This window comes from Pygocentrus nattereri, chromosome 3 (genome assembly GCF_015220715.1).
Source record: "Pygocentrus nattereri isolate fPygNat1 chromosome 3, fPygNat1.pri, whole genome shotgun sequence".
In the NCBI taxonomy this organism is placed as follows: domain Eukaryota; kingdom Metazoa; phylum Chordata; class Actinopteri; order Characiformes; family Serrasalmidae; genus Pygocentrus; species Pygocentrus nattereri.
The window spans coordinates 27,580,557-27,607,778 of NC_051213.1; the positions used below are offsets into that span (position 1 = coordinate 27,580,557).

At 38.5% G+C, this 27,222-nt stretch overlaps 1 protein-coding gene across 2 annotated transcripts in view; it reads right to left on the bottom strand.

Annotated features, from left to right (window-relative positions):
- Positions 1 to 9,186: 9,186 nt before the first annotated feature.
- Positions 9,187 to 27,222, bottom strand: part of slc6a3 (solute carrier family 6 member 3) — a 29,946-nt gene continuing 11,910 nt past the window's right edge. The window contains exons 4-15 of one of the 2 annotated variants that reach the window (XM_017710314.2): positions 25,301 to 25,514; positions 24,010 to 24,148; positions 22,463 to 22,597; positions 21,016 to 21,119; positions 17,016 to 17,140; positions 15,324 to 15,436; positions 14,692 to 14,820; positions 14,032 to 14,131; positions 11,915 to 12,015; positions 10,833 to 11,000; positions 10,479 to 10,550; positions 9,187 to 10,106 (exon numbers count right to left, since the gene is read on the bottom strand). In XM_017710314.2, coding sequence (XP_017565803.1) covers positions 10,083 to 10,106; positions 10,479 to 10,550; positions 10,833 to 11,000; positions 11,915 to 12,015; positions 14,032 to 14,131; positions 14,692 to 14,820; positions 15,324 to 15,436; positions 17,016 to 17,140; positions 21,016 to 21,119; positions 22,463 to 22,597; positions 24,010 to 24,148; positions 25,301 to 25,514 — 1,424 coding nt within the window. In that variant the 3' untranslated portion in view covers positions 9,187 to 10,082. The remainder of the gene's footprint in view (positions 10,107 to 10,478; positions 10,551 to 10,832; positions 11,001 to 11,914; positions 12,016 to 14,031; positions 14,132 to 14,691; positions 14,821 to 15,323; positions 15,437 to 17,015; positions 17,141 to 21,015; positions 21,120 to 22,462; positions 22,598 to 24,009; positions 24,149 to 25,300; positions 25,515 to 27,222) is intronic. The other variant, XM_017710315.2, reaches the window with a different exon arrangement.

Below are 27,222 nucleotides of genomic sequence, written 5' to 3' on the forward strand. Positions count from 1 at the left end.
GCACCTCAATCTGCTATTGAAGAGGATGCAAACTGGAGCAGGTGTGTATGCATGGTAGTTAAGGCAAAGCTTTACTTCTCATTCATCAGTACACATGATCACTGTTGAAACAAAACCTCCTAACTTCTATATATTAACTTTAAAGGAGATGAAAAACATCTTAAATTTTAATGGATGTCAGTGCAGTCATATGTTTTAACAAGTATATTTGAACCATTTCTGTTGGTTAGGGCATTTTTGCACAGTGTAAAGGGCAAGTGAAGTTATGGAAAAAAACCTGGTAAAAATGACTCAAATTGAAATGGAAGGTTTTGTGTTTACTGTGAGGATCACAGAAATATATATGTAATGATATACAAACCCTGACCACTTTATTAAATACACCTCCTGGTTTCTACACTAATTGTCCATTTTATCTGATCCACTTACTATATAGGTGCAGTTTGTAGTTCTAGAACTCTAATATAACTCCATAAATCGAAAAAAAAAAACTGTAAATCCATTTGTAACGAATTTGGATATGATGTGTTTTTTTTTAAATCATACCAACTGACATTAATGGAACACATTTTTAATTCTCTAATTTATAATAGTATTAGCTTTTAATTTATTCTAACTTCTAAATGTATTTCTTAAATGCTTAAAGCCCCCCTACCACAATGAATATCATGATAAAAGTGGTCTATCATGCATTTTTTAATTAAATCCTTCAGTTACAGACTGTAGTCCATCTGTGTCACTGCATACTTTGTACACTCCTTTTCACCATGTTCTTAAATGGTCAGGACCCCCAAAGGACCACCACAGAGTTTAAAAACTACACAAACACTGCTGTGTCAGATTCACTTGTACCCGCACAACACAAACTAACTCACCACTACCATGTCAGTGTCACTGCAGTGCTGAGAATAATCCACCACCCAAATAACACCTGCTCTATGGTGGTCCTGTGGGGCTTCTGACCATTCAAAACAGTGTAAAGGGGGCTAACATGCAGAGCAACACACAACTACGAGTGTAGAGACAAAGTAGGTGTAACTAATAAAGTGGCCTGTGTATGTGTTTATTTCTGTGTGTGTGAGTATAATGTGTGAAAAACCCCCTGGTATTCGGGGGTCCCATGTTGGCTCACTAATCCAGCATTTCAGAGCCGTACTCTCTGACCTTGTGAGTTATGAAATTTGGACTTCTACATAAAAATTGTGCACTGCCTGTAGGGAATTGGGCACGTGTGGCTGAATGTCAAATGGGTCTTTGTTAGACATATTACACTGTCTGGTTGCCTCTCATCTAAAAAGAGTAACATAGTAGATTTTCAATGCACTGTTTACACTGCACTGCTGAAAGCCAAAATTGCGTCTGTAGTTTCTAAAGAGAGGTGCAGGGCTGAAAGTGTGGCTCTGAAAGTGTGAGGGCTAAAGTTGCAGTACAGTGGCTCTGCAGATGGATACTACTAGGGCTGCTCACTTGCCACACCAGGACTAGGGGTAGCTTCAGTTTACTCTTTTCACCACTCTCTTTGCAAAACTGGGCAAGTTGTCAGATTTACAAATATGTAAAGTTTTTCAGAGATGTCCCAGTTGCAGTTTCAGTTGCTAGGCCAAGAAGAACCTGGATGAAGCAGTTTGCTACAGCACCATCCTGAGGCAGATCAGTGTTACAGTGTTACGTCACTAGTTCAGAATACCAAAGACAGAAGGTAGCCAGTTGTTGAAGAAGTAAAATGACAGCATAATGTCATAATAAGTTTATTTTCAGGGACCTCACACAATTTTGAGACATCCAGGATACCCTGTTATTTCACACTTTGTATACATATCTTTATATCATCACTATCTAAGAAAACCAAATGGCAACGTTGCAGGAGAATAAGTAAAGAGTTTTTATTCCAAGCAAATTTGAAGCCCTTATTTCAGTCTAATAACCATGAAATATTAACATACTCAGATGATGCAGAAAACTAACAATTTTCAAAAATATTTTCCAGTTCTATAATTATTCATTATTTAAAATTTAAAAAATCCACAAAAATAACCTCATAAAAATAAAAGTTACCGCATGATTTTATTATTCAGGCACTAATATGAGTTTGTCATATTTCTTTCATTTAAAATGAAACACAATTTGATAAAGCATACATTTTTTTGTCCAGAAAGTTGGAAAGAGTGGTCCTGACCTTGGCATTCCCTACAGCCGACCCCAACCATGTATAAAAACCATTATGTATTTGTGTGTGTGTGTGTGTGTGTGTGTGAGAGAGTGTGAGAGAGAGAGAGAGAGAGAGAGAGAGAGAGATTGTTTATGTCCTTTGTGTGTATGCTTTTAGATTCAATTGCTGCAAGAAGGCCTGAAATTACAGGTAATTGCTGTTGTTTATTGACTGTAGTAATGACTGAGTTTACACGGTGTCCTTGCGTAGTCCAAAGTGCTTCTTAATTGGGCCTCCCTGACAACACAGGCACTGAGGACACACCATCTAAAAGGACAGAACTCACTGCCACTGTCAGCCTAGGTAACCTCCAGGGATACATAATCACCATTTTCCTATACACCACATCTTCATTTCATTACTTAAAACTGGATAAAGCTGTGTTATCTGTAAATGCTACCTTTGCTTATAAAGCTTGTTCATGCTAGGCTTTGGATAGATTAAGTTATACGTGGCTTTTATGATCCTGTAATGGTTTCTCATTCCGTTCATTTACCTGTAAATTTTAATTTACATTGCAAAACATGTTATTCAAGCCACCGTGCAAAATTTCAAATGTGTTCCAAGTGTTTTTAGCATACTATTCATAAGCTCACCTAAAAATATAGTATAATGTGGCAAGCATGAGCGTGACCAATTCATATATATTCAATATCTATATGATTCATATATTCAATATCGATATGATTTTGGTCAGAGAGTTCATGTTTCAGGTCAAACAACATGAAGTACATTATGGTAATCAGGCCACATTCAGCTCTCAGCACTGTTTATGTAATGTATCTGCTGAAGATGACATCTGTGTCAGGTGTCTCCAGCCGCAGACAGGCTTCGATCACCAGCCCTAATGTCTCTAATGTGCCAGGTCTGCTCATTTTATTAGCCTAATGCACAGCTTTGCTTCTCCTGCACCTCCGCCATAATTCCATTTACCTGCTTGAGCTCAGGTGTTCCAAACCCTCATTGCCTTCAGCAGCCTGGGCACCAGTGAGGGGCCGCCAAATACGTTTCAGATTGGGCCCCATCTCCTTAATTAGCAGGCGAGATTCAGGAGCACGGGAACCATTTCCAAAGTGGCCGAAACAATTATTTGTCCACTCTAGCCGGTAGCTTTCCTTTTTATTAAGCGGGAAGTGTCTTGTTATGTAAGATTATGCCTTCTGGTGAAGTAGGTTTATTGACAAGAAAGTGTGCTAGAGAGAAAATATGCTTTGCGTATGTCGATAAACCAAAGTGATGATTTAAAATGATGATTTGCATTTTCAGAGAGCCAGTTGGTGATAACCTGCGTTTTGCTAATATAGGCATTAACCTCTTATGCTCCAGGGTATATTTTGGTTCGTCCATCTGAATTTATATGACCAAATCATAAGGCAAATTATTCAGTAAATTTTTATTTATTTGTTTAGTTTTTTGGTAAAAGTTCCCCTCAAATGAACAGAAAAAAGTGTTTTATGATCACACACATCACTATATGCTTACAATTTACTGCTGAAAGCCGCAAGATGCTTTTTGTATTATTTTATAAAAATAATTTTTACAGAGCAGATCACTGAAGAGACACCATCTGTTTACAGTTTATAGCCCAGATTTGTGGAAAAATGAAAATTGTGACTTCAGCTTCTTTTATTATAAGGGTTTACAATTACATCACCATCTATTTGAGTGGAAGGAAGACAGTTACAGCCTCATACGACGCCCACCTTTTGAATGTAGCTTATGAAATATGGAAGTTATGAAGAATATGATGAAGTGCGTTTTGGAGCTTTAGAGAATTTTGGATGGATGTATTATGCTGAATTCTAGGGAAGAGACATCTGACCAGTCAGCTATAAGAGTGATAAGATGTACAAGCAAGTTGTCTCCAGTCTCCAAACTCCAGAGAGATCAAGTTTCAGCAAAGGACAAACAGGTAAGCTATCATCCCTCCCGAAAACCTTTTTGCGTTTTGTGAAATGTATATATTATTTAATGTGATGGCTCAATTCAAGTATTTCATGAACTAAGACCAGTTTCATTAACTCCCCATTTATATTAGAAATTATGCTGTATGTCTGTGTATTTATCAGCTCTGTATTTGCAGGCACATGGCCCTGTCTCCAGTTCTCTCTGCCTAAGTTTCCCTGACTGTTTTACTGTGCAACTGCGTAAGTATCAGTTCAATTAGTTGAGTTTAGAGAGCAGGAGTCCAAGGACTGAAAGGCAGTCAAGATTAGCAGACTGTTTGTTTTAACAGTGTTAATGTGCAGGCCTTTGTGCTAGCTGCTCAGCCCATGTCAGAGGCAGAAGAACATAGAGGCCCTGTGTTCTTTTTGCAGGCTGCAGGCTTTATTAGCACTGAGATAAAGGTGGTAGATGATGAATGCTAAACTGGAATGCCCCATACGAATATAATGCAGTATACTGTCAATGTACTCCATACTATACATAAAAATAAAAATCGGAATATTTTTCATCTTGTTACATTTGTGTATGGGCAGTCAGTGTTTAAGATGGTCAATAAATTATGAAATGGCTTTGACAGCTGAACTTACACTTAACACTTAATTGAAAACTTATTTTGCCTCATAGGTACACTTACAGAATAAAGCCCATCTATAGTCACACACAATCCAGGTGATCTCTAATCAGTTTCTGACCACAGGACTGCTGTTAAACAGATATTTATCAATTAAACAGCCGCGTGGTTTCTGTAGTGTAGTGGTTATCACGTTTGCCTCACACGCGAAAGGTCCCCGGTTCGAAATGGGGCAGAAACAAGCCGCACCTTTGGGCAGTCGTGGGCTGGAGGTTGGGGAACCAGCCTCATGACCGGAAGGTCGCCGGTTCGATCCCCAAAGCCGACAGCACATGACTGAGGTGTCCTTGAGCAAGACACCTAACCCCAAACTGCTCCCTGGGCGCTGTGGATTGGGCTGCCCGCCGCTCCGGGCAAGTGTGCTCACTGCCCCCTGGTGTGTGCGTGTGTGCTCACTAGAGTGTCATGCTAGGTTGAGAGTGGTCCACCACCCAAAAATATCCAGCAAAGAGCAGCTCTGTGGTCAGACACTGACCTTTAATGAAGGGTTTGAGGATAGTTAACACAAATTGTGCATCAACAAATGAGCTGCAGTCTCCAACTGTACAACAGCAAGGTGGTGCTTCGACGACTGTATATTACTTAAGTGTTGGTAGAAAAACACAGAAAGACACTGAGAAATCGCCAGTGAAGACACCGAGGCAGTCGAAATGCAAACTCCAGAGGAATCTAGGAGGAGCAAAACTACAGGCTAAAAGGAGAAGATGAGATGTGCAGGATGACAAAAACAATCACAGTGAGGCCAACAAGGAAGAGCAGAGAGACTAGAAATGGATCACACAGTCAGACTGAGAGCTGACGAGAATAAAAGAATCAGCAGGGTGGATTATGATTTATATAGTGACATGAATAAGATTCAAAATTGTCTTTATAAAGAGATAGCAGCCTCGGAGGACATACTTTTTTAATGATACTCATCTGGTCTTGACAGATAGATGAATTATAGGAACATCTGTCATCACCCACTATGGACTTATATAGACTATATAGCACATTCCAGCCTGATGTGACATGCAGGCGAACTTTTAGAAGCAATGAGAAATTAAGAGCCATTCTGAAGTTGGACTTTTTCCCCTCATACTTTTCTCATAAATCCACTGCATCATATTAAAGCTTTGATGTGATTTGTTTTATATTTTTGAAAAGAAGACCATTGATTACGTGCCATTTGTGAGATTTATTAAACATCCTGCTGAATAATCTTTGTAGTATTCACACTGACTACAGGGAAAGATCCTGCTCTGTAACTGTAATAGCCAGAGCAGACTTACTGCCATTGAGCTCATTACACTTCAGCCCTGTGTTATGGTAATGTAAATGATATACAATGCCATTTCCAGAAAAGTTGGAACAAAATGTAAATAATGTGCAAAATGTAAATAAAAACAAAACGCAATGATGTGCAAATAATTTTAACCCTATATTTAATTGACAATAATACAAAGACAACATATCAAACATTGAAAATGTTGTTTTTTGAAAAATATGCCAGCCTCACACAAGGCCGCTACACCTGGAGGCACAACCAGGGCCTCAAGTGTCTGGCAGCAGCTCTCGAGAGCAAGAGGAATACCACCAACTCCTTGCCCCTGAAGGCAACCGAGTCCTTCACGACCTCAACCTTCACTCGAGAGGGACAGAAAAAACCCAACCAGCCCAACCAGACACTCAACAACAAGGATGGAATGCATAAGTTTATCCGGTTGAGGTGGGATGCAGAGGTTTTGTGGCTGCTGAAAGACCTTGGCATCCATGGACAGGCTTTGCGACAGACAATTAGATCAGTCTCTGAAGCGGCTGATAGAAGCAGCCAGTGGATATGGATCATCGGAAGGACCCATGCTGGGCTCAAAGAGCATCAACACGACCCTCTCACTAATCCCCCCCCACCCCATTCCTCATTTGAGAACTCAGGTCACAACTTTCCAGGAGGAGGGTGAACAAGGTATGCGGTCAGCTCTAGGCTTGACTCAGGGAAGAGGATGTCCCCTGCCTTGCATAGTCCCATGGGTTGCGCCATTTAAACAACCAATTCTCACTATTGGGCAAGGGGCACAAGCTCAGGTTTGATCACCCTGTAGCTGGCCACCTTTGATGAGGGTGTTTAGTGTTGAAAGGCCTGAAATACCCCCTGATTCAAAGGTACACTTCTGATGATGTGTCCCGAATTGTCTGAGACACAGCCCTCACACCACTCTCAACATCAAGGCAAACCTCATGTACCATCCACTGGCACAATGGACAGCTTACCATCATGTCCCGTGTTTCATGATTCTGCCCATTTTGAATTTGATGCCAACAATGTGTTCCAAAATGGTTGGAACAGGGCAAAAAAGGCAGGTACAATTTTCTATTGCTAAAAAAACACCTGAAGGTTAATTGGCAACAGGTCAGGGACATGATTGGGTAAAAAAAGACACCAATTCAAGAATAACGTTTCCCAACATAAAACAGCAAACAGCTTTTGCTTTCCATTATCTAAGACACACAATAACATTAAAAGATTCAGAGAATCTGGAGAAATCTCTGTATGCAAGGGACAAGGTCAAAAAACAGTATTTGCTGGTTGTATTCTTTGGGCCCTCAGGTGGCAGTGCATTAAAAACAGACATGATTCTGTAGTGGAAATCTCTGAAACCACTGTCTATGAAAGCAGTTCGGCAATACATCCACAAATCTAAGTTAAAACTGTACAAAACAAAGGAGAAACCATATCCATATATATATATATATATATATATATATATATATACAGGAAACAGGAATGTTGTCACCTTCTCTGAGCCCAAGCTCATTTAAAATGGACTGAGGCGAAGCGGAAAAGTATCCTGTGGTCTGGTGGATCAACAACTGGTGGAAATCGTGTCAAAGACCTCTCAGCTTGTTGCACAGTTCAAAAGCCAGTATTCACAATGGTATAGGAGTACATTAGTGCACATGGCATGGGTGTGAAGGCACCATTAATGCTGAATGATATATACACTTTGGCAACATATGCTGCCATCCAGACAACATCTTTTTCAGGGAAGGCCTTGATTATTTCAGCAAGACAGTGTCAAACCACATTCTACATGTATTACAGCAACATGGCTCCGTAGTAAAAGAGTCCAGGAGCTAAACTAACACACTTGCAGTCCAGATCAGTCACCCACTGGTATCATTTGGAGGGTTATGAAATGAAAAATACAACAAATGAGTCCCCAAACTGTTGAGCAGTTAAAATCTTATATCAAACAAGAATGGGAAAACTTTCAAAACTATAGCATTTAGTCTCCTCAGTTCCCCCCCTCAACTCCCTCAGTTCTCAGAGTGTTGTGAAAAGAAGAGGTGATGAAACACAGTGGTAAACATGCCCCTGTCCCAACTTTTTTTTTTAAATGTGCTGTTGGCATCAAATTCAAAATGGGCATATATTTAAAAAAAATAAAAATAAAAAAATCTGTTGTCTTTGTAGTATTTTCCTTTTAAAATATGGTTTATATGACCTGCACATCATTGCATTCTATATGTATTTACATTCTGCACAGCGTCCCAACTTTATAAACATAAATCATGTAAAGGCATTTTGTATTATTAGTTGAATATATTATGGTATGATATTTGGTGTTCTAAAATAATACACCTCTCAATAAGTGAAGCGTGGGGCAAAAAAGCAATTGTCACTAATTTTAGAAAAAAGTGGCTGCAATGACCCATCAGTGCTATTTTCGTTAGGGTCAGTGGATATTTTGTGACTAACACTCATACTGATTTTAAAGGGATAAAAAGTCAAATAACTGGTAATATTAGTCAATATAATATCATATTTTATATATATTTTTTTTATTGCATTAAAATTAATCAGTTCAGCCTGTATGTTAATAGGCGGTGGATGGCAGCATAGCAGTCTCTTTAAAGACAAGCAAAAAATGTGAATGTCAATGAGTAACTGAAGTATAAAACCTGTCAGTAACTGGCCTCACAGCTGTTAAAGTTTTGCTCTATTTTCGGGAGATCATGGGGTTGAATTCCAACCATAACTTAAAAAAAAAGAAAAGGAAAGCACATTATCTGATAAACTGACATGAGTTGTCAATATTAGGCTAAATATAAGGTTTATACATTAATTCTTTATTGATCTTTTACAGATTTCAGCACTCACTTAAAGGTATTAACTGAGTGGATGAATTAAAGAGTTGTCCATATCAGGCTAAAGAATACATTGGTCAGGTTTTATTTGTTACCTGAACTACTATGAATATTTATGAGATCATATAGTTCTAGTGTCTTTTGCAGTTCTAATGTCTTTACATGCAGCAGAAGCGAGACAATAAATGCATTTATTAGACGCATTTATAACTCAATGAAAATGAGACACACCAGTATGGATCCATAACAGATGACACATTTTCAAAAACTGTTTATACATGAATTCTTTATTGATCTTTTACAGTGGGTGGCAGATTTCAGCAGTCACTCAAAGGTATTAACTTAGTGGATGAATTAAAGACCTTTCAAATATGATAAGAAACAAAGTTGTTCTCAAGAATAAAGACAAATTCAAACTGTGTATACTGTCTGGTAAATGCCATTAGCCATTCGATACTCTTAATTTCAGGATTTCAGATACTTTAGCAGCTCTATAGTTTAAAATAAAATGCTCTTTATGTCAACTAAACAACGCACAAAAGTACCAGAACCTTTAAAACCTAAACGACTACAAGTTTTTTCTTTATATTTGAAATGTTTTTGGTGTCTGGTCTCTGTATAAATCACACCAAACACCTGAGGTCAGAAAACATTTGTAATAGAACTGCGAATGGGCAAAACTGCATCCCATTTGCCCAATAGCTGATACTTAATGTATGGCTTCACAGAATTAAACCCTACTGGGATTTGTACGTATTGGAATGTACTGTCCATCATTTTGCTTTTCAAACACAAAGAGGATATATATGTCATGTAATATCACTAGTAAAGCATTACTGTTTTTTTCTAGATTCTTATTCCGTATATAGCTTTTGACACTTCAATCACATTGATCAAGGCTCAGTTGTACTCTAATCACAAAAAATTTCAGTAAACAATAAACAGTCATTGGGAGACAACATCAGCCATGATAACAGTCATCTTATATTGAGATTTAAACTGATATTGACAGAATGTCAACCATGTTGTGATCGAAAAATCACATTACAGCCACATGTTCAATTACGCAAGAAAGAAACAACTAGATTTACGGTTTGTTTGGCACACAGCAGCCTGCCCCCACTAGAGCCGGCCAAGTCTCCTTGTTTTTCAGAAATGTAGCAGCGCTCAGACCACCAGCCAGTGATGAAGCTTCAAATAAACAGAAAGGTTTATGAGCAGTTAACATACAGGTACAAGACACAAATTCACAATACCTGAAGAAATACACACACACAGACACACAGTTGGAATATTTGTCAACTATGGCTATGGTCAGAAATTTCAATATGATATTGATCAAATTCATTTGTTAAATGTGTTCTCCAACAAGAATAACACATCATATCAGCTTCAATCTGACTTCCATTAAAGCCAGTCTTTGTTTGGTTTAAATGTCATATTTAGCATAATTAAAAGTTCACCCATATAATTTATGTAAACAGCCCTTTTGGCTGAAATAACTGTGTGTTTCTTATTTGAGCCGTTTGTCCATCACAGATTTTAGAAACTTTAGGACTTTACCGTGAACTGCCGCACCTCCCCGCGCTCCACCATGTGGTGCTCCGTCTCTGGGGTGATGGCGTATGCCAGTTTCTACAACGAAAACAAAGGAAACCATCTCATGTGGCTGATTTATGAAACTTGTTTGTGACGAATGCAAGTGTCCATGTTCATTAATCATTATTCCATTATTTTAGAGATACAGCATGTAAGGCATTAAAAGCCTCATCCAACAGTGATAGAGAACAACCCTACAACCCTATAACACATCTATTCTTGTGCTGTACATTCTTATCAGCATTGTGTGGGAACCTTGTTTGTTAAGAATATTAATCTGAACTTGAAGTGTCTTTAAAAGTTTTCTGGTAGACATACAGCGCAGAAGCTTCCTGGCAGACTGCAGAATTTGTAGATGGCGTAAAGTGGCACCATGATCATCGAGGAGATGGACAAACACCAGCCGACCATGTTAGCCCACATGGGAAAGTAATAGGACCCATATTTTGGAGGGTTGAACGTTGCAAAGCTGACAACCACCATGAACTAGATGGAAAGGATATAGAATACAAAGAAAAGGATACAAAGAAACATTTGGTTATTTTATGACCTGGTCTTTCAGTTTGGAGATGAACACAATTAGTAAACAATCACTGGACTGATAGTTCAGCACAAAATCTAATTTACAGAACTGTCCTCGAATCCTCTGTGTAGTCAAGCAGCTAAGCCAGATTTGGTGTCTGAAGTTTGTTTCTTTAGTTTTGAAATGGACCTACGAGGCTAACCTAGCTAACAAGTAATATAAACACATACACAATTAATTAGCAGTGTACACACTATTAGCCTAAATCACTGACTTGGCTCAAACGGCATGGAGTTTTTAAGGAATTCCAAATAAACTTGTGGTCATGTAGTTCCATATGTCTACATGAGATGTCCATATGAGGCAGTCTGAGATCTGAGGCAAGTTTGTGATGATTTATGCAGAGTTTTCACAATGTTACTCACATAGCTCTGATGCAAAACTAAAGTTTTTTTGTTAATTTATTGCTTTTAAAATATGTTTTTAATCCACAAACTTAAGCCACAATGGCTTGACTGAGAGGCACCTGTGAATCTCATTAGGAGTGTCTAAAAAGTGATTTGAGGAGAGCGCTGGAGTGCCACTGAGACTGGTAATACTTTAGCCTTTATATAGTTGAGGTTATTAACCTCTTTTCTCACAACATCTTCAATGTTTCTCAGTCCTGCATTACATCAATTACTCGGTTGGCTTTTCAAACCATTCATTTTGCTGCAGTTGTAACTTTATAGAAACAAATGTTATTTTATATACATTTTCTCCATGTTTATAGACTGGCAGTGGCACTGGAAAGATTGAAATCTTTTTTTTCCCTGTAGCACAAAGGACACCCAAGTCTCTGTCTATTCCCCCAGTGCAAAAGCATGTGTAAGCATACCAGCAGGAAACAGGGACTGACAAACTTCCAGCAGAGTCTCCAGTATAAGCCTGGCCGTTGGCCGATCATTTCTTGGATGTCATCGCTGAAACGATCCACTCCTAAAACCACAAAGATATAGCTTTTAAACTTGGATGTACAGCTTCACTAGACAGAAAAACAACGCAGCTCAAGGTTTTTGTAATAAACTGTACAAAAAAAGATGTACAGCAACAACTTTAAGTGCTTCACCTAGAGCACTTGTAAGAACAAATGAGGACAATGGACTGAAGTGTGCACATGTCTTCCATGGTCAGCAAACTTCTCTCTATTGCCTTGCTGCCCGCGAGGCACTAATCAAAGCTTGCAGCAGAAATACATAGAGACTTTCGACTTACTGAGAGCAAAGCTGTGTCAGTGGCAGAGGGCTACAGTCGCAGGTGACTGCCGCTACTGAGGGGCCTTTCCAAAAAGGCCATGAAGCCTCAGGCTAGATTTGTATGCCTTGCCCTAAACAAAAGCCGCTACTGGGGACCACAGCCTGTGCCCTGCAAGCCCCACGGGTCAAAGTGCAACCAGTATTCCTCCCCTATTGATCTCTCAGCCAGCTGATTGCCCTGCTTGTCCTGTGCTGATGTGGGCTCTTTGAAGTTCAGGTCTTTCCATCAGCCAAGCTTGCCCCCAGGGGAGGTTCAGAAAGTTCAGTACCCTCTCACAAGAACCCACTTTTCATCTGCAGCAATGAAAATCAAGTACAAAGCTCACTTAAACAAATATTCGCTGCATATTGGGACACCCATGGCAAACACATACACTATCTAATGTTAGGTCCACATACCCGTCTCTTTTTTTTCCATAAAAGCTCTGTAACTACACTTTTATAAACTGTATTAGAAACCTCAACCTTGTATTTACTTACTTGCTGGTCACTTTATAACTTACACTTAGAGTGCTAAAGTCAGAGACCACCCTTCATTCATATAATTCTCAGTCTTACCTTTTTAATTTCCTACATTATAGCTGCCATTCTTTTTGGAAGACTTGCTTTCAGCTTTTAAAAGAAATCTACAGAAATATTTGCACTTGCCTCTAAAATTCAGCCTTAGATGTTGGTTGAATTTTCAGCTGCTCACAATCCGAGCAATCTTTAACACATTTAATGAAAGTAAAGTTTAGACTCCAGGATGGCAAGTCCTCTGTCCATCTGGGAACACCAGCTGCATCTTTGTTTTATTTGCACATTTGGATGTTTTATGTCTATATCCTTTTCTCAGTAATGGCTTCTTGACAGATACACATCCTTTATAACTAATAGCTTAATAGCTGTCTTCTCACCTTTGAAAGATGGATAAAAACACCTGTGATTTCTTTTAATCGAAGCAAGAGTGGAGCTTGATTTCTCCTCTCTCTCAAAGATGAAAGCTTTAAGTACTAGTACTGTTTATCTGATGGTGATAGTGTTGGTGGGCAACCAAGTTGTTAGGTGTCACATTTTCTCTATATCTTTTAATAATGAATAAACTTCAGTTTAGAAAATTCAATTTTTAAAAATTATTTTCATTTGATTTTCTGTTCCTTATGCAAATAGATTTTATCAAATGAAGGGTGGTCTCTGACGTTTACACAGTATTGTACCCCGTAGCCCATTTGCTTGCATGTACAGTTTGTCAGTTGCCCTCTGTTCCTCAGTTTCCGACCACAGGACCACTGATGACGAGATATTATTTGGGTGGCGGGCTATTCTTGTAGTGTGTATCACTATGTCAGTGCCAGTGAGAGTGGTCTACCACCCAAAAAAGCAGCTCTGTGGCCAGAAAAGGATTAGAGAATAAGTAATGAACAGTGCAACAACAGTTGAACTACAGTTTTTTAACTGTATACTTGCAAGGTTGAGCTACAAGGCAGGTATTTCTAATAAAATGGGTGGCCAGTGTATGTAGACAAGAATAAAACTGATGTGTTCATAGTCAACAACTCCACATTCCACAGCTAAAGCCTGGCCGTCCTGCTGCCACTCATGTCGGTAATGAGGTGAAGCAGCACTGGAGCACAGCTGTCCATCTCTTGCCTGATAGGCCATCACTCTCCTAATGGTGCATCAGCTTCCCTGGCCATGCCGGGGAGCCACACACCCTCACCGTAAAACCAAGCGATGCCGATGGCTTCAATCAGCACTCCAAAGAGAATCGATGTTCCTGCCGCAAAGTGGTCCAGCAAAGTAAACACATAGATGCCACCCTGGTGAGAGAAAATGAAGGATGGAAAGAAGGAAAGACAACAAGAGAGAGGGAGCAAGAGAGAAAGTTAGTCTCATTTTTTTAATAATATGAAAACGCATGTAAATTAAATTGCTGAAAGGCTGAATTACTAACAAATAAAGATTTGAGCGCAGGTGTGTACTGAGCAGATTAATTCGCTTCACAGATAAACCAACATTAATACTATTGTTAGAATTTTGTTGGTGAATGTTGAGAATGTTGGTGATAATATTAAAGCTTATTGAGTAATTGCTATGAAACTCATGTATAACCTCTGTAGTTATGAGAGTAAGAAAAGTAAGTGTGGACTGTCATATGTGCCCCTAGAGTTTAAACTGTTTAAATAAAATAATTTTAAATCATTGTGGACATCATTATAAAGAGTTTGAAATGAGAATATGTAGTTCCTGGACACAGATCAATGATTATTATGACTAAATTACACTATTAATAGGACAGACCCTTTCTAGTCTAAGATTAGGTTGCATCTTAATCTGGGAAACTGGCCCATGATGTCAGTTGTGATTCTGCCTTGCTCACATTAGTGACACAGAAGAGGGAGATGAGGAAAGTGGAGACCACTATGAAGAGTGTGAAGAGCTCTCTGTGTCTGTGCAGAAACTTGAATTCATCAATGAGCCCTGTGATCACAGACTCCATACCACCCATCTGCAAAGGAAAAAAAAGAAACTCACGCCTGCCATCAGATGCCAAACAGTCATTAAGTTAGCCTGTCTAGTTTTAGTACTCTTAACTGATAGTTGGTAATGGTAAACAGGACATTAGGATAGCAACAGTGGCTAGATTTTATTTTGCACCACAACCTTTTGTGTTAATACTACATAAAAATCATTAATGATGTTGGGTTATAAACAGTGTAGACACAACTTTCAATGATTACATCTGAAAATGCCTTGCAAAAACTCCTGATGGACCACTATAAAAAAAAAAAAAACTGCAAAGATTATCGGCAATTTAAGACAAATATAATGAAAAGCCCTTTGTGCATTGAACAAAAAAAACAAACAACAAATGAAACTTTCTTGCCAATCACTGTACTACATGATGCAGAATGGTGGTGAATGATTTTATGGAATTATTAGTCTTATCACATTAGCCACTGGGCATTAGGCATAAGCAATCGGACAAGCTTGTGTCCTTCTGTGTTTTACCGCACTGTCGATTCCCAGCGTGAGCAGCATGATGAAGAAAATGACAGCCCAAACTGAAGAGCCAGGCAGTGTGGCTATGGCCTCGGGGTAAATGATAAACACCAGGCCTGGACCTGGACAACAGAACAGAACATCAAACCACAGTATCCATCAATATGTTCATTATTTTACCATTATATTACCGGTCTAGTATCATTATGAGAAAAGACAACTGGCCTGAACAGCTTCTTAAATTTGAATTTCATCAAACTAATATTACATTATTTTGTCTTTAGACATTTGTATCATGTGCATGAAGATCATATTTTATCAGCTGTTCAAGCACAAATCTCAGAAATATTGTTAGTAGTTTCACAAACATTTTTTATTTTTCAATCCCCTAATTTTGTATCTGTAGGTTAGAAATCTACAGTTGTGAGAAAAGTTTTCCAACCTATTAGAACTGGATTAGACTTAGAATTTGATTTCTACATGCATGTATCTGTTCTTCATCTTTCTCATTATAAGAAATTAATAAATATAAATAAAACTTTCTGATTTTGACTTGGGTGAAGATCAGTCTGCACTCTAAGAGTCAATTACACAGAAATCCACAGATTGTGGTTAAAAGGGTTCAAAATGTCTCACAGCTCTAGATCTCTAATCACAGACCTAAAGATACAGATACGTTCTAAAGCTGCAGTACATTTAAATAAATGACTTAAATCTTGTAATACTGTCTTAACATCATATACTAGATCATCATTAGGACTGGACAACTTACCGTAGCATGCTTGTAAAGACCATATTTATGTATCAAGATGTGAATATCTGAAATATTTCTATGACTGTGCTCTGGATAGGAATTCTAAAAAAAATCATGACAATTTTTATATTTTATATTTAGGCAGCATTTGGGCATTACAACCCTTTCTGATGTCTTTCACTGAAATCATAACACAATCATAATAGTATCAACTGCGAACTATTCATGCACTCTACATATAAGAGAGAGAAAAAAAAAGGTTTATGATTTAAGAAGAGTGAAAATAATTTCACAAATTCATCTCTGATGTGTCCTTACAACACAACATATTTACCTTTTGTATCTTTTTCATGCTGGAAACAAGACAGTGACAAATTGTCGTCTGTATCTGAACTGACTGATATCGATTTCTCACTCAAAATTATGAGGTGTAATTCACCCTCTGTTGTTAGGCTTTGGTGTTTTTAATAAATGTGTCAGCACCTTGAATAATAGCACTTGTACCAAGCATTGATACATTGACTGAGGATCAATAACAATTCATCTCTCAGGTGTTAAAACACAACAAAGCATATTAGGTACAGCAACATTTTACAAGAGATACAGATTGTTTTGAGGCATTATCTGGTATCAAAGACTGGCTATTTGGTTTTATTGGCATGGCAATAGAGACATGATGGAGTATCGGTGAGTACACAGATAGCTATGATAGAGCTACTGAAAACACTGAGTGAACTTGTAAGGTCATTAACCTCTAAAAATCAACAGAACTGCTGGCAATACCAGACTTGCATTCCTCAACCCTATAACTGAGTTAACTAAATTTGCATTGTTTTCCATTTAATTAGAGAAAAATAATCATTAAGATGTAATAGAAGTCTCAGAAGTTAAGAGGTTAAAAACCCAGATATAAATAGACATATAGTGAAAAACAACCATATACTCACCATCGGTAGCTACTTTATCAAGGGCCACGTTGTGTTTCTGAGACATGTAGCCCAGGAATGAGAAGATGACAAAGCCTGAGAAAAAGCTTGTGAGGGAGTTGATTGAACTGGTGATGATTGCATCTCTACAGTAAACAAAACACAATGAACATTGTTTAAAGTAATAGTTCAGAAAATGTAACCGACTTTCTCTGTAGTCAAAAACTATTGGCCAATACATTTACAATACAATATCTGGTGTGTAAAGCTTGATTCTTTAGTTTTGGACTAGAGGCTAATGTGGTTTCTGTCACTGCATGAAATGAAATACTGTTCATCTATAAAATACTTTTCTCTATGAAAGTGGACGTTTGTCACATATTTAAATACATCAGGAGCAGCCATTTGAAGCCTGGACTTTGTCTGTACTTATCAGTCTCATAGACAACTGTATGTTGCAATGGCTGAAATAACATAAGCAAGTCCTTTTGAGATTACTTAACAACTTAGTGCACTGAGGATCATTCCGGTCATTACTTGTTATCCATCACTTGTTATCCTTTCAGACCTGTTTTTTACAGCACACGACATGAAAATCATGTTGGAGAAGAAAGTAAACGTATTGTTAGAAGTCTTTCTCAAAACAGCTTAAAACATCAACTTTTTTTGCCAATACAGGAAACTGAGCCCCGAGCTCCGGTGGACTGTGTAATGGTGTTAACTAACTACGCTATCTAAATACAAGAGACATCTCTTTAGGAGGTCCAAACTGCCTTACATTTTTTTTTACAATAGTATGTAGAAAGACACACATATAAATAGACAAACAGACAGATAGATAAGACAGACACACAGACAGACAGATCTTTGTCATTGCACATGAAATGCAGTTCACCACAAAGTGCAAGGGAAATAGTGCAAAATTGCAACAAAGTGCACATAAATGAAACATGATATTAAATGTATGTACAGTATAAGTAATATATATATATATATACACACACACACACACACACACACACATGTATATATATATATGATATAACAAAACTGGCTATATTTTGTAGTTGTTCAAAATAATGAAATTTTGGAATGTGATGCTTTCTAAATGGACTGTGTTTAGACATCAAATATATCTTGATATCCAAATGAATGTAGGGCTAATGCTGAAGGCTTACATTCCAGGATAATAGCACTGCTGTTAGAGGCTGAAAAATATGTTGCAACAATTAGCAGACAGCAAAGAAATATAACTAAATACATATTTTATTAATGAAAAAAAAACCTTTACATACAGTGGATGTAAAAAGTCTACACACCCCTGTTCAAATGCCAGGTTTTTGTGATGTAAAAAAAATGACAGCAAGACAGATCATTTCACTCAGTCTTTTTGGGCAGGAGCCTATGAGTGTGGCACATCTTGATGTGGCAATATTTGCCCACTCTTCTTTGCAAAACTGCTCCAAATCTGACAGATTGCGAGGGCATCTCCTGTGCACAGCCCTCTTCAGATCACCCCACAGATGTTCGATGGGATTCAGGTCTGGACTCTGGCTGGGCCATTCCAAAGTCTTAATCTTATTCCAGTGAAGCCATTGTTTTGTTGATTTAGATGTATGCTTTGGGTCATTGTCGTGCTGAAAGATGAAGTTCCTCTTCATCTTCAGCTTTCTAACAGAAGGCCGAAGGTTTTGTGCCAACACTGACTGGTATTTGGAACTGTTCATAATTCCGTCCACCCTGACTAAGGCCCCAGTTCCAGCTGAAGAAAAATGGCCCCAAAGCATGATGCTGCCACCACCATGCTTCACTGTAGGTATGGTGTTCTTTTGGTGATGAGCAGTGTTGTTTTTGCGCCAAATATACCTTTTGGAATTGCGTCCAAAAAAGTTCAACCTTGGTTTCATCAGACCATAACACATTTTCCCACATGCGTTTGGGAGATTTCAGACATCTTTTTGCAAAATTAAGCCGGGCTTGGATGTTTTTCTTTGAAATATAAGGCTTCCATCTTGCCACCCTACCCCATAGCCCAGACATATGAAGAAGATGGGAGATTGCTGTCACATGTACTGCACAGCCAGTACTTGTCAGAAATTCTTGCAGCTCCTTCAGTGTTGCTGTCGGCCTCTTGGCAGCCTCCCTGACCAGTTTCCTTCTTGTCTTATCATCAATTTTGGACGGACGTCCTGTTCATGGTAATGTCACTGTTGTGCCATGTTTTCTCCACTTGATGATGACAGTCTTCACTGTGTTCCATGGAATATTTAATGACTTGGAAATTCTTTTGTAGCCTTCACCTGACTGATATCTTTGAATAATGAGATCCCTCTGATGCTCTGGCAGCTCTTTGCAGACCATGGCCTGTGGAAGATGTGACTACAAAAATGTCAGGACAAGCCTACTAGAGCAGCTGAACTTTATTTGGGGTTGATCAGAGGCACTTTAATTGGTGACAGGTGTGTGCTGACTCCAATTTAACATGAGTTTGGTTGTAATTGGTTAAATCTGAACACAGCCACACCCCCAGGTATAAAAGGGTCTGCACACTTATGCAACCGCATTATCTCAGTTGTTTATTTTTACTTCACCTCCCTGAAAGATTTCTTTTGTTTGTTTTTCAATTGCATTGTACGGGTTATAGGTCACATTAAAGGTGGAAAAAGATGTGAAATGATCTGTCTTGCTGTCATTTTTTTACATCACAAAAACCTGGCATTTGAACAGGGGTGTGTAGACTTTTTATATCCACTGTATGTGAGCTACAGCTAACTGGTACAATACTTGATGCCCATTGTGTTACACAATGTATTTCCTTCTCAGTATAGGATACGCCAAAATGTTATCTTTGTAAGATAGATAGATTTTCACTGTTTCTGAACCAAGCTAACATCAGCTAGACTAGTTAGACTAGTTGGCAATAAAGCCACACTTTCCCTGCTTTCTCAAAGAGATCCTAAACATGTCCTTAGCAGCATGCTCACATTCCAATACTCATGTTTCAGAGTGGCACATGTAATATTAAGTGACCCTTATTAGTCCCACAATGGGGAAATTTCACCTCTGCAATCTAACCCATCCGTGCAGTGAAACATCACTTATACACTAGTCAACACACACTAGTGGCAGTGAGCACACTTGCCCAGAGCGGTGGGCAGCCCAGGGAGCAGTTGGGGGTTAGATGCCTAGACTAAGGGCACTTCAGTCACGTACTGTTGGCTCAGGATTGAACCGGCGACCTTCAGGTCACAAGGCTAGTTCCCTAACCTCCACCCCTGATTGCCCCCAAATATGCCTGCTTACTCACAAATACAATCAAAAGCATCATATTTTACAGTGCTGTTTCAATACAAAACTGCATTTCATTTATTTGTTAATCTGTATATTTTCTCTATCCTCCTGTGCTGAAATGCAACAAGTACCAAAATAGAGATTTCAGTGTTTGAATACTGGCACATTTATGGTACTTGAGTACTCATGCACATCCCTGATACAAAGAATGTAAACATACAATGATCTTAAGATAAATATGGCTGAAAAGTACATTACATTACATCACTATCACAGGGCTAAGGTGCACATGTGTACATTTTCATAATCTTTTACTGCATTATTTCATAACAATTCAACAGAAACAAAAAAATAAAATGCAGAATCAAGTCAACGTTTATGGAGCAAATATAATATAATATAATATAAAGACACAACTGGGAGTGACCAGGTTGAAGTTTAATACTTCTTTTCTTACAGTTTATACATATTCTCTCATTATGTCTGATTATTTTCCCTTTGATGTGCAGTGGCTCTCAGCTTCATGTTTATCAAAGTATCTTCCTTGGTATGAAGAGCAGGTTTTGTTAAATTAGTGAACTGACTGTTTTATTTTTTGTTTTCAAAGCTTTTGAGAAAAAAAAACTTTTGACAGGCAGCATAGGAGTCTACCTATGTGTGTGTATGAGTTTACGTACATGTGTGTGAGTGTGAGCGATGGAGACTCCTGGGTTTTAGCATTTATGCGTACCTGTAACAGTTGTTGCTAAATTTGTTGTAGCTGGAGAAGGCGATTAGCACACCAAACCCCACTCCTAAAGAGAAGCATATCTGCGTGGCAGCCTCGATCCAAACCTGCGAAACAAACGGTCCGGCCGGCCACACAAAAGATGGTACACAACACCTATCATTAGGGATAATTGCAGGAAACTCATTCAACAGAAAGATGAAAGGCACTTGTGAATACAGGGTAATTTTGCAAATTGCTGCTGCTTGCATGTGCCTAATCTAATTCTGAAATTGCAGCTTTGAGGCCTTTCTGCAATGTGGCGTCTGTACGGGGAGCAACAGTGATTCTAGGAAACTTAAGACAAATGGCAACTTCGTTTACACGAGAAAGATGCTTAAAGATGAATAAAATGAGTCGTCCTTACGAGCTGCTTAACGGCGCGTATACATGTGCTTTGTGTCTTTGTGGGTGTTTCTTGTTCCGCTGTATGCGTGTATGTAAATGTGGTTGCATTAGCTTTATCCTCCTTTGCTGTTGCTAATAAACAGCTGCTGATTCTGGGGAGTAAAGCATTTTCTCTTGTTGGAAGAAGCCAGATATCCCCACAACGTCAATATGTTTATCAGCCTGGGCATATCAAAATAGACACTTTTTTTTTCACGTTTATTATTGATGACTATTTCACGGTTCAAAAATCTCTGCTGTGAATAAAAATGTTGCAGATAAATACTGCTACTCTGCAACTCACAGATTTTAACTAATTTGTAGGAAGTTGTGAAAAAGAGGAAAATTTATATCTAGATGATTAATGATGAAAGAAATGATGAAAAAAAGCTGTAAACATTAACAATGAAGTCATACTAAAAAATCCAGAATGCCTTGTAATTTAAATTAGGCAGATAACTTATTTATTACTATAAATAAATAATTACAATATATTATATATCACTTATATTTCATATATATCACTATAATATGACAAAAAGGTATGGTATATTTAATCATCATAAAATAATATAAAAATCATAAAATAATAAATTAAAAGCAATTATTAATAAGACAAGTGATCCCAAACTTCTGAATACTAGTGCAAATATCAGATAAAAATGTATTTCTATAAGGAGACCAGCAAACTTCCCCCAGTCTTAGAAGCATATCATAGTATTGTTGTGAAAACAATGGTTCCTACAGTGAGGGCCACATGCTTGCTTATGTGAGCTCTGAAATGTGCAGTGATGGCAGCTGTATGTTAGCCCAAATGATGGAGAGTTCTCTGGCCTCTGGCTGGTGTGATGGTGTAGAACTAGAGGAGACACTGAGTTTAATGAATCTCAGATGCATTGCATCTTTGTGTGTGTAGCAATAAGTGGATGCACTGTATGTGTATGCAGGTGGGCAGGTGCGTGAGTGTGTGGTATGTGTGTGTGTGTGTGTGTGTGTGTGTGTGTGTGTGTTTGTGTGTACGTACCTGAGCATCACACAGACGGAGGAAGTCCACACTGAGGTACGCTTTAATGCCATCAATGGCTCCAGGCAGAGTGACACCGCGGAGCAGCAGTACAGTCAGAACGACATAGGGCATGGTTGCCGTGATCCACACCACCTACACACACACACATACACACGCACACACACACACACACACACACACCATACAGATATAAAAGCACACACACAAACACTGTGTGTAAGCTTTCTTGACGCTGCACAGTGTTTATACCGACCTGGAAGATTCGCTACTCATGCCTAAGCCATATCCTTCACAGCTTAAATAAAGCCTCTGATATTCCATCGACCAGTTCTTTCATCATTACTGACTTTTCAAAAGCAATTTATAAAGTATGTATTTGACTGTTGCTAATGCCTTGACTCTGTAGCTTTGTGCCCGGCAGTTGGCAAAAATTTCAGGATCAGGACTGATACGTTGATTGGCATGAGCTTACTGAGGGAGTGGCACAAGGTACACTACTGGAGCCTCTTATCTTCCTAGTCCTTGTAATAGAAGTTGCCATCGAGTTTGAAAATCATTGGATGTATGTGGATGATTTAAACCTTATCCATGTGTGTCGAGATCCCAGTGTAACTTCTCCCCACACGGCTCTGGACAAGTAGTCAAACAATGTTGAAACAATGACACACACCTTGACCTGTCTGGACAACAGCTACCATCTTGTAAAATTATCAAGGTACTTTTTTTAATTTTGATTGTCAGATTTAAATGGGACCATCACACATGCTACTGTAAAGAAAGCAAGAGTTAATTTCTTGAGAAAATTAAGAAGACCTAGATCTCTGACCTTACTTTGATTTACTCTGGTTAATTTGGCCCATATTAGACTATGCCTAACCAACATGGCATGTAATCATGTAATCTTCAAGCTCTCACATTACCAACCATCCAAAAGAAGAAACATACTGTGTAGACGGTTTGCCGGTCTCTGTCTCCTAACCTCCCCTTTCACATTGTGGCTACCATCTTCAAGAGCTCAGACATCTAGAGAATCAAGGCCAGTAGCAAACCCCCCCCCCCCCCCCTTTTTTTTTTTTTGGTCAAATGAAGATTCATAAAATTGTTTGCATTCTTATGAGGCATATAGTGTCTTATTTTGTTTATTTGTTTTTTCTTTTATAAAAGTGATATAAAAGTGGACATACTCATGTAATTCAGTTTTGCTTTCTCTCAAACTGCAAAATGAGTGTAGAATTGATACATCAGTAGATTTGTTAATTTAAGTCATATTGTGACAAAATTCACTCAACAGGGAGAAACGTCTCAACAGTAAATGACAAAACTAGACATAAAGCTGCAGCAGAAAAGCAAACTCCACTTCCAGCACTGCAATGAATCTGCTTAATCAAAGAAACAATTACGATGATACAAACAAATATAACATGTTAAAAATATATCACATAAATATAAACACATTAAAATTTACAATTACAACTGAAATATTCTATTAACATTTTGGAATATGTCAACATATTATACGTCAATTTCAAATCAGAAGAGTCTACCTTCCCAGAGGTTTTGACTCCCTTCCAGAGGCTAAAGTAGAGCACCACAATGACCACAGCCAGGCAGGATGTGAGTTGCCACCGGGGCAAGCCTAGGTCATCAATCCCCCCGCTGTCCTGCAGGTGCAGCACCCCACGCCTGCGGTGGAAATAATACATTGCTGTCACAAATTCGTACTTATAATGGCACTGCTGTTCAGTTCAATCGTTAGAAAAACTCTTAAAGCACACATTTTGCTTTATGATGTCTTATGACTTTCACTATTATCACCAGCCTTAATGTAAAACGTTTGGAGGCATCAGTCTGAATGGGTATTTTCATAAAGACAATTTAATCTTTAGGCTTATGCTTAACTGCTTGAAATTTGATTATATGACAAGCATAAATTAAAATTAGGGAAGCTGACACCTATATATTTTTCCAGAAACAAACATAAAAAAATGAATATAAATGAATTAAAAGTAAATGATAGAGATTATATCATTAAATTATGCATAATTATCTATATTCATTTAGAATGTTAAGTTAGCTGGAAAATGTTAGGGTACATATGTCAAGATTGGCCCCTCCCAGTCCTGCCCATGTGTGCATGCTGTGCTTTGGTCTAGTGCGTGTGCTTTCTTTGTTTTGAGTCTCAGTCTAGCCCCCTTGTTGTCTGACTCCGCCCCTGATTGTTGCTACCTGTGTTTCAACCTGTGTCTTGTTATCCCTAGTTAGCCCTCGTGTTTTTAAGCCCTGTGTTTGCCCCTTGTTTTCGTTGGTCTTTGTTTAATTGTTTTTTATGCTTGTTTGACATGCTGCATGTGCTATTTGTGTTGGATGTTTTGCTTGTTCTGTTTGAAGTGTAGTATTTGGATCCTGTGTTTATTTCGTTCTATCTGACCCTCATTCTCTCCGTGTTGGCTATTTGAACCTGAACCGTTTCGACCATGACCCTGGATTTGCCCAAAATAAAACTCGCTTTTCTCAGCACGTGCCTCATCGCTCCACGTTACAACATAACAGTATCTTATTATATAACAATCTTTTGTGAAGTAAGTGCATCTAAACAGTTGCAGAAGGCCGTCATTTCTGATTTTAGCAAGTGTGTATGTTATTTCATAGTTTATAAGTCGTCACTTTTATTATAAAATGTGCAAAATAGTGGAAGTGAAAAAAACGGTCATGAGTAGGTTTTGACTGGGACTTTTGACTAGCACTACATGGAAACCTTTCATTGATTTCAAAGACAGTGCATAATACCCAAACATCAGCTACCTCTAAAGATGTGAGTGATTATTTTAGACTCACTCAAAGTACTCTAAGGCTGGGGTGGCCTTGTGAGAGTCGTTCAGTAAAGTGGCGTTCAAGTCAGAGCAGTTGGCGCTGTTCCAGGTGTTGTTGCAGTTGACCCAGGGCAGCTCGCCCGAAAAAGAGGAGAAGAGGTAGAAGAGAGCCCAGGCAATGATCACGTTATAGTAGAAACCCACGTAGAGAGAAATGAGGATCACTGTGAATCCTACTCCTGAAAAGAAGGCATTAAAAACTATTTACACTCACCGTTTATTACATTAAACCCCCCCACCTCCAATCACTGGCCATGTTCTGAGGTATCAGACACACCAACGTAGCTGGAGTTTTTATACATGTTATTAAACTGCTACAAATCCCTGGGGAAAAAACACACTTTTGCCACTTATTGCTCGCTAGCAGCTCAATATAGAGTCACAATATCCCACATTCAAAGAACCAACAGTGTTATAGTTAATTGCTAGATTCAGAGTGGTCCCTTGCCCAAAAATATCCAGACTGGGGTCAGAAAATGGCTACCGATGAATGGTTAGAAGATGACCAAGTAAAGGTTGCTAACTGTACACTAGCCAGATGGTGCTACAAGGTTAGGAACATCTAATAAAGTGGGCAGTGACTGTATTTTATAAGGTAATATTTATTTTTAATAATAATTGTATAATAATAATAAATGATATAAAAACATGCTGCATGAGGAAGTAACGTTGATATCATATTTGTTTAAAAGCACATTTTTAAACCTCAGTGTTTCTGGTCGACCTCTTGTGAAACTGTGTAATGTTTTTTCCTTGCATTTTATTAGCAGTCCAAAGAGTCTCTGATAAATCAAGGCACCCCTCGGGCTCAAATGGTGGGGAAATGGCACACATTTTTTTCTCAGTACCAGAGAGAACAAGCTAGGCTGTGACATGCACAACATCCGCAGCCTCTAAGCCAGGTTGTCCCAATCATCCACAATGCCAAGACCACGCTGTGGTCATTGCAGTGTGGCCCGAGTGGCATTCCAAAGTTCCAAAGTTTGAACCAAGAAAGTTCAATAGGTCTCTGTCTGCAAGCACACCCTGCACTAATAAGTCATTCTTGCTGCGAGGAGAGTCTCTAGTGCTGTCAACTAAGAGACAGAATTCCCTTATTATCTGCACATGTGTGATTTTCAGTGCTCTGGAGAGCATCGATCCTGAGGAAGTGAACGTGTTGATCAGCAGTAATTACAGTAATCTCCCGCAGAATGACAGGCGCACAGAAAGCGGAGCTTGTGATTAAGATGTCTATCTCTCTTTCTCTCTCTCCTTTTCTGTCTTCCTGCCTGACAGACTGCTATGTCTATAGAGAGCAGATATCTTTAGTGACATAGTGACGGACAGATGATGGTTCAAACAGCGTCTACAATTTAAGTTAAAAGGGGTTGGAACAATAAACTGAAGACAAATAATCCTAAATAATGTTCCAATTAAATTCTGAACTCATCGAAATACTGAAATAAAAATGGCTATTTAAAAAACAAGTCAAACATTTAAAACACACCTGACTGGATTCATGCTTTTCTTAAATCTTAAAAACATTTTGATCAAATGCCTTAAAGGGTCTACGTCTTCCATTTTTCTCAGCCATATATGACATTTGTGTGGTTTTATCTACCAAAACGCTAATATATATATATACCACAATAATTTATTAGTATGGTGTATTGCCTCCTTTTGTGGCCAATACAGCATCAATCGTCTTGGGAATGACATATACAAGTCCTGCACAGTGGATTCGCTCCTCCAAAACACCCCAAAGTGGCTCATTAATATTTAGATCTGGTGACTGTGCAGGCCATGGGAGATGTTCAACTTCACTTTCATGTTCATCAAACCAATCTTTCACCAGTCTTGCTGTGTGTATTGGTGCATTGTCATCCTGATACATGGCACCGCCTT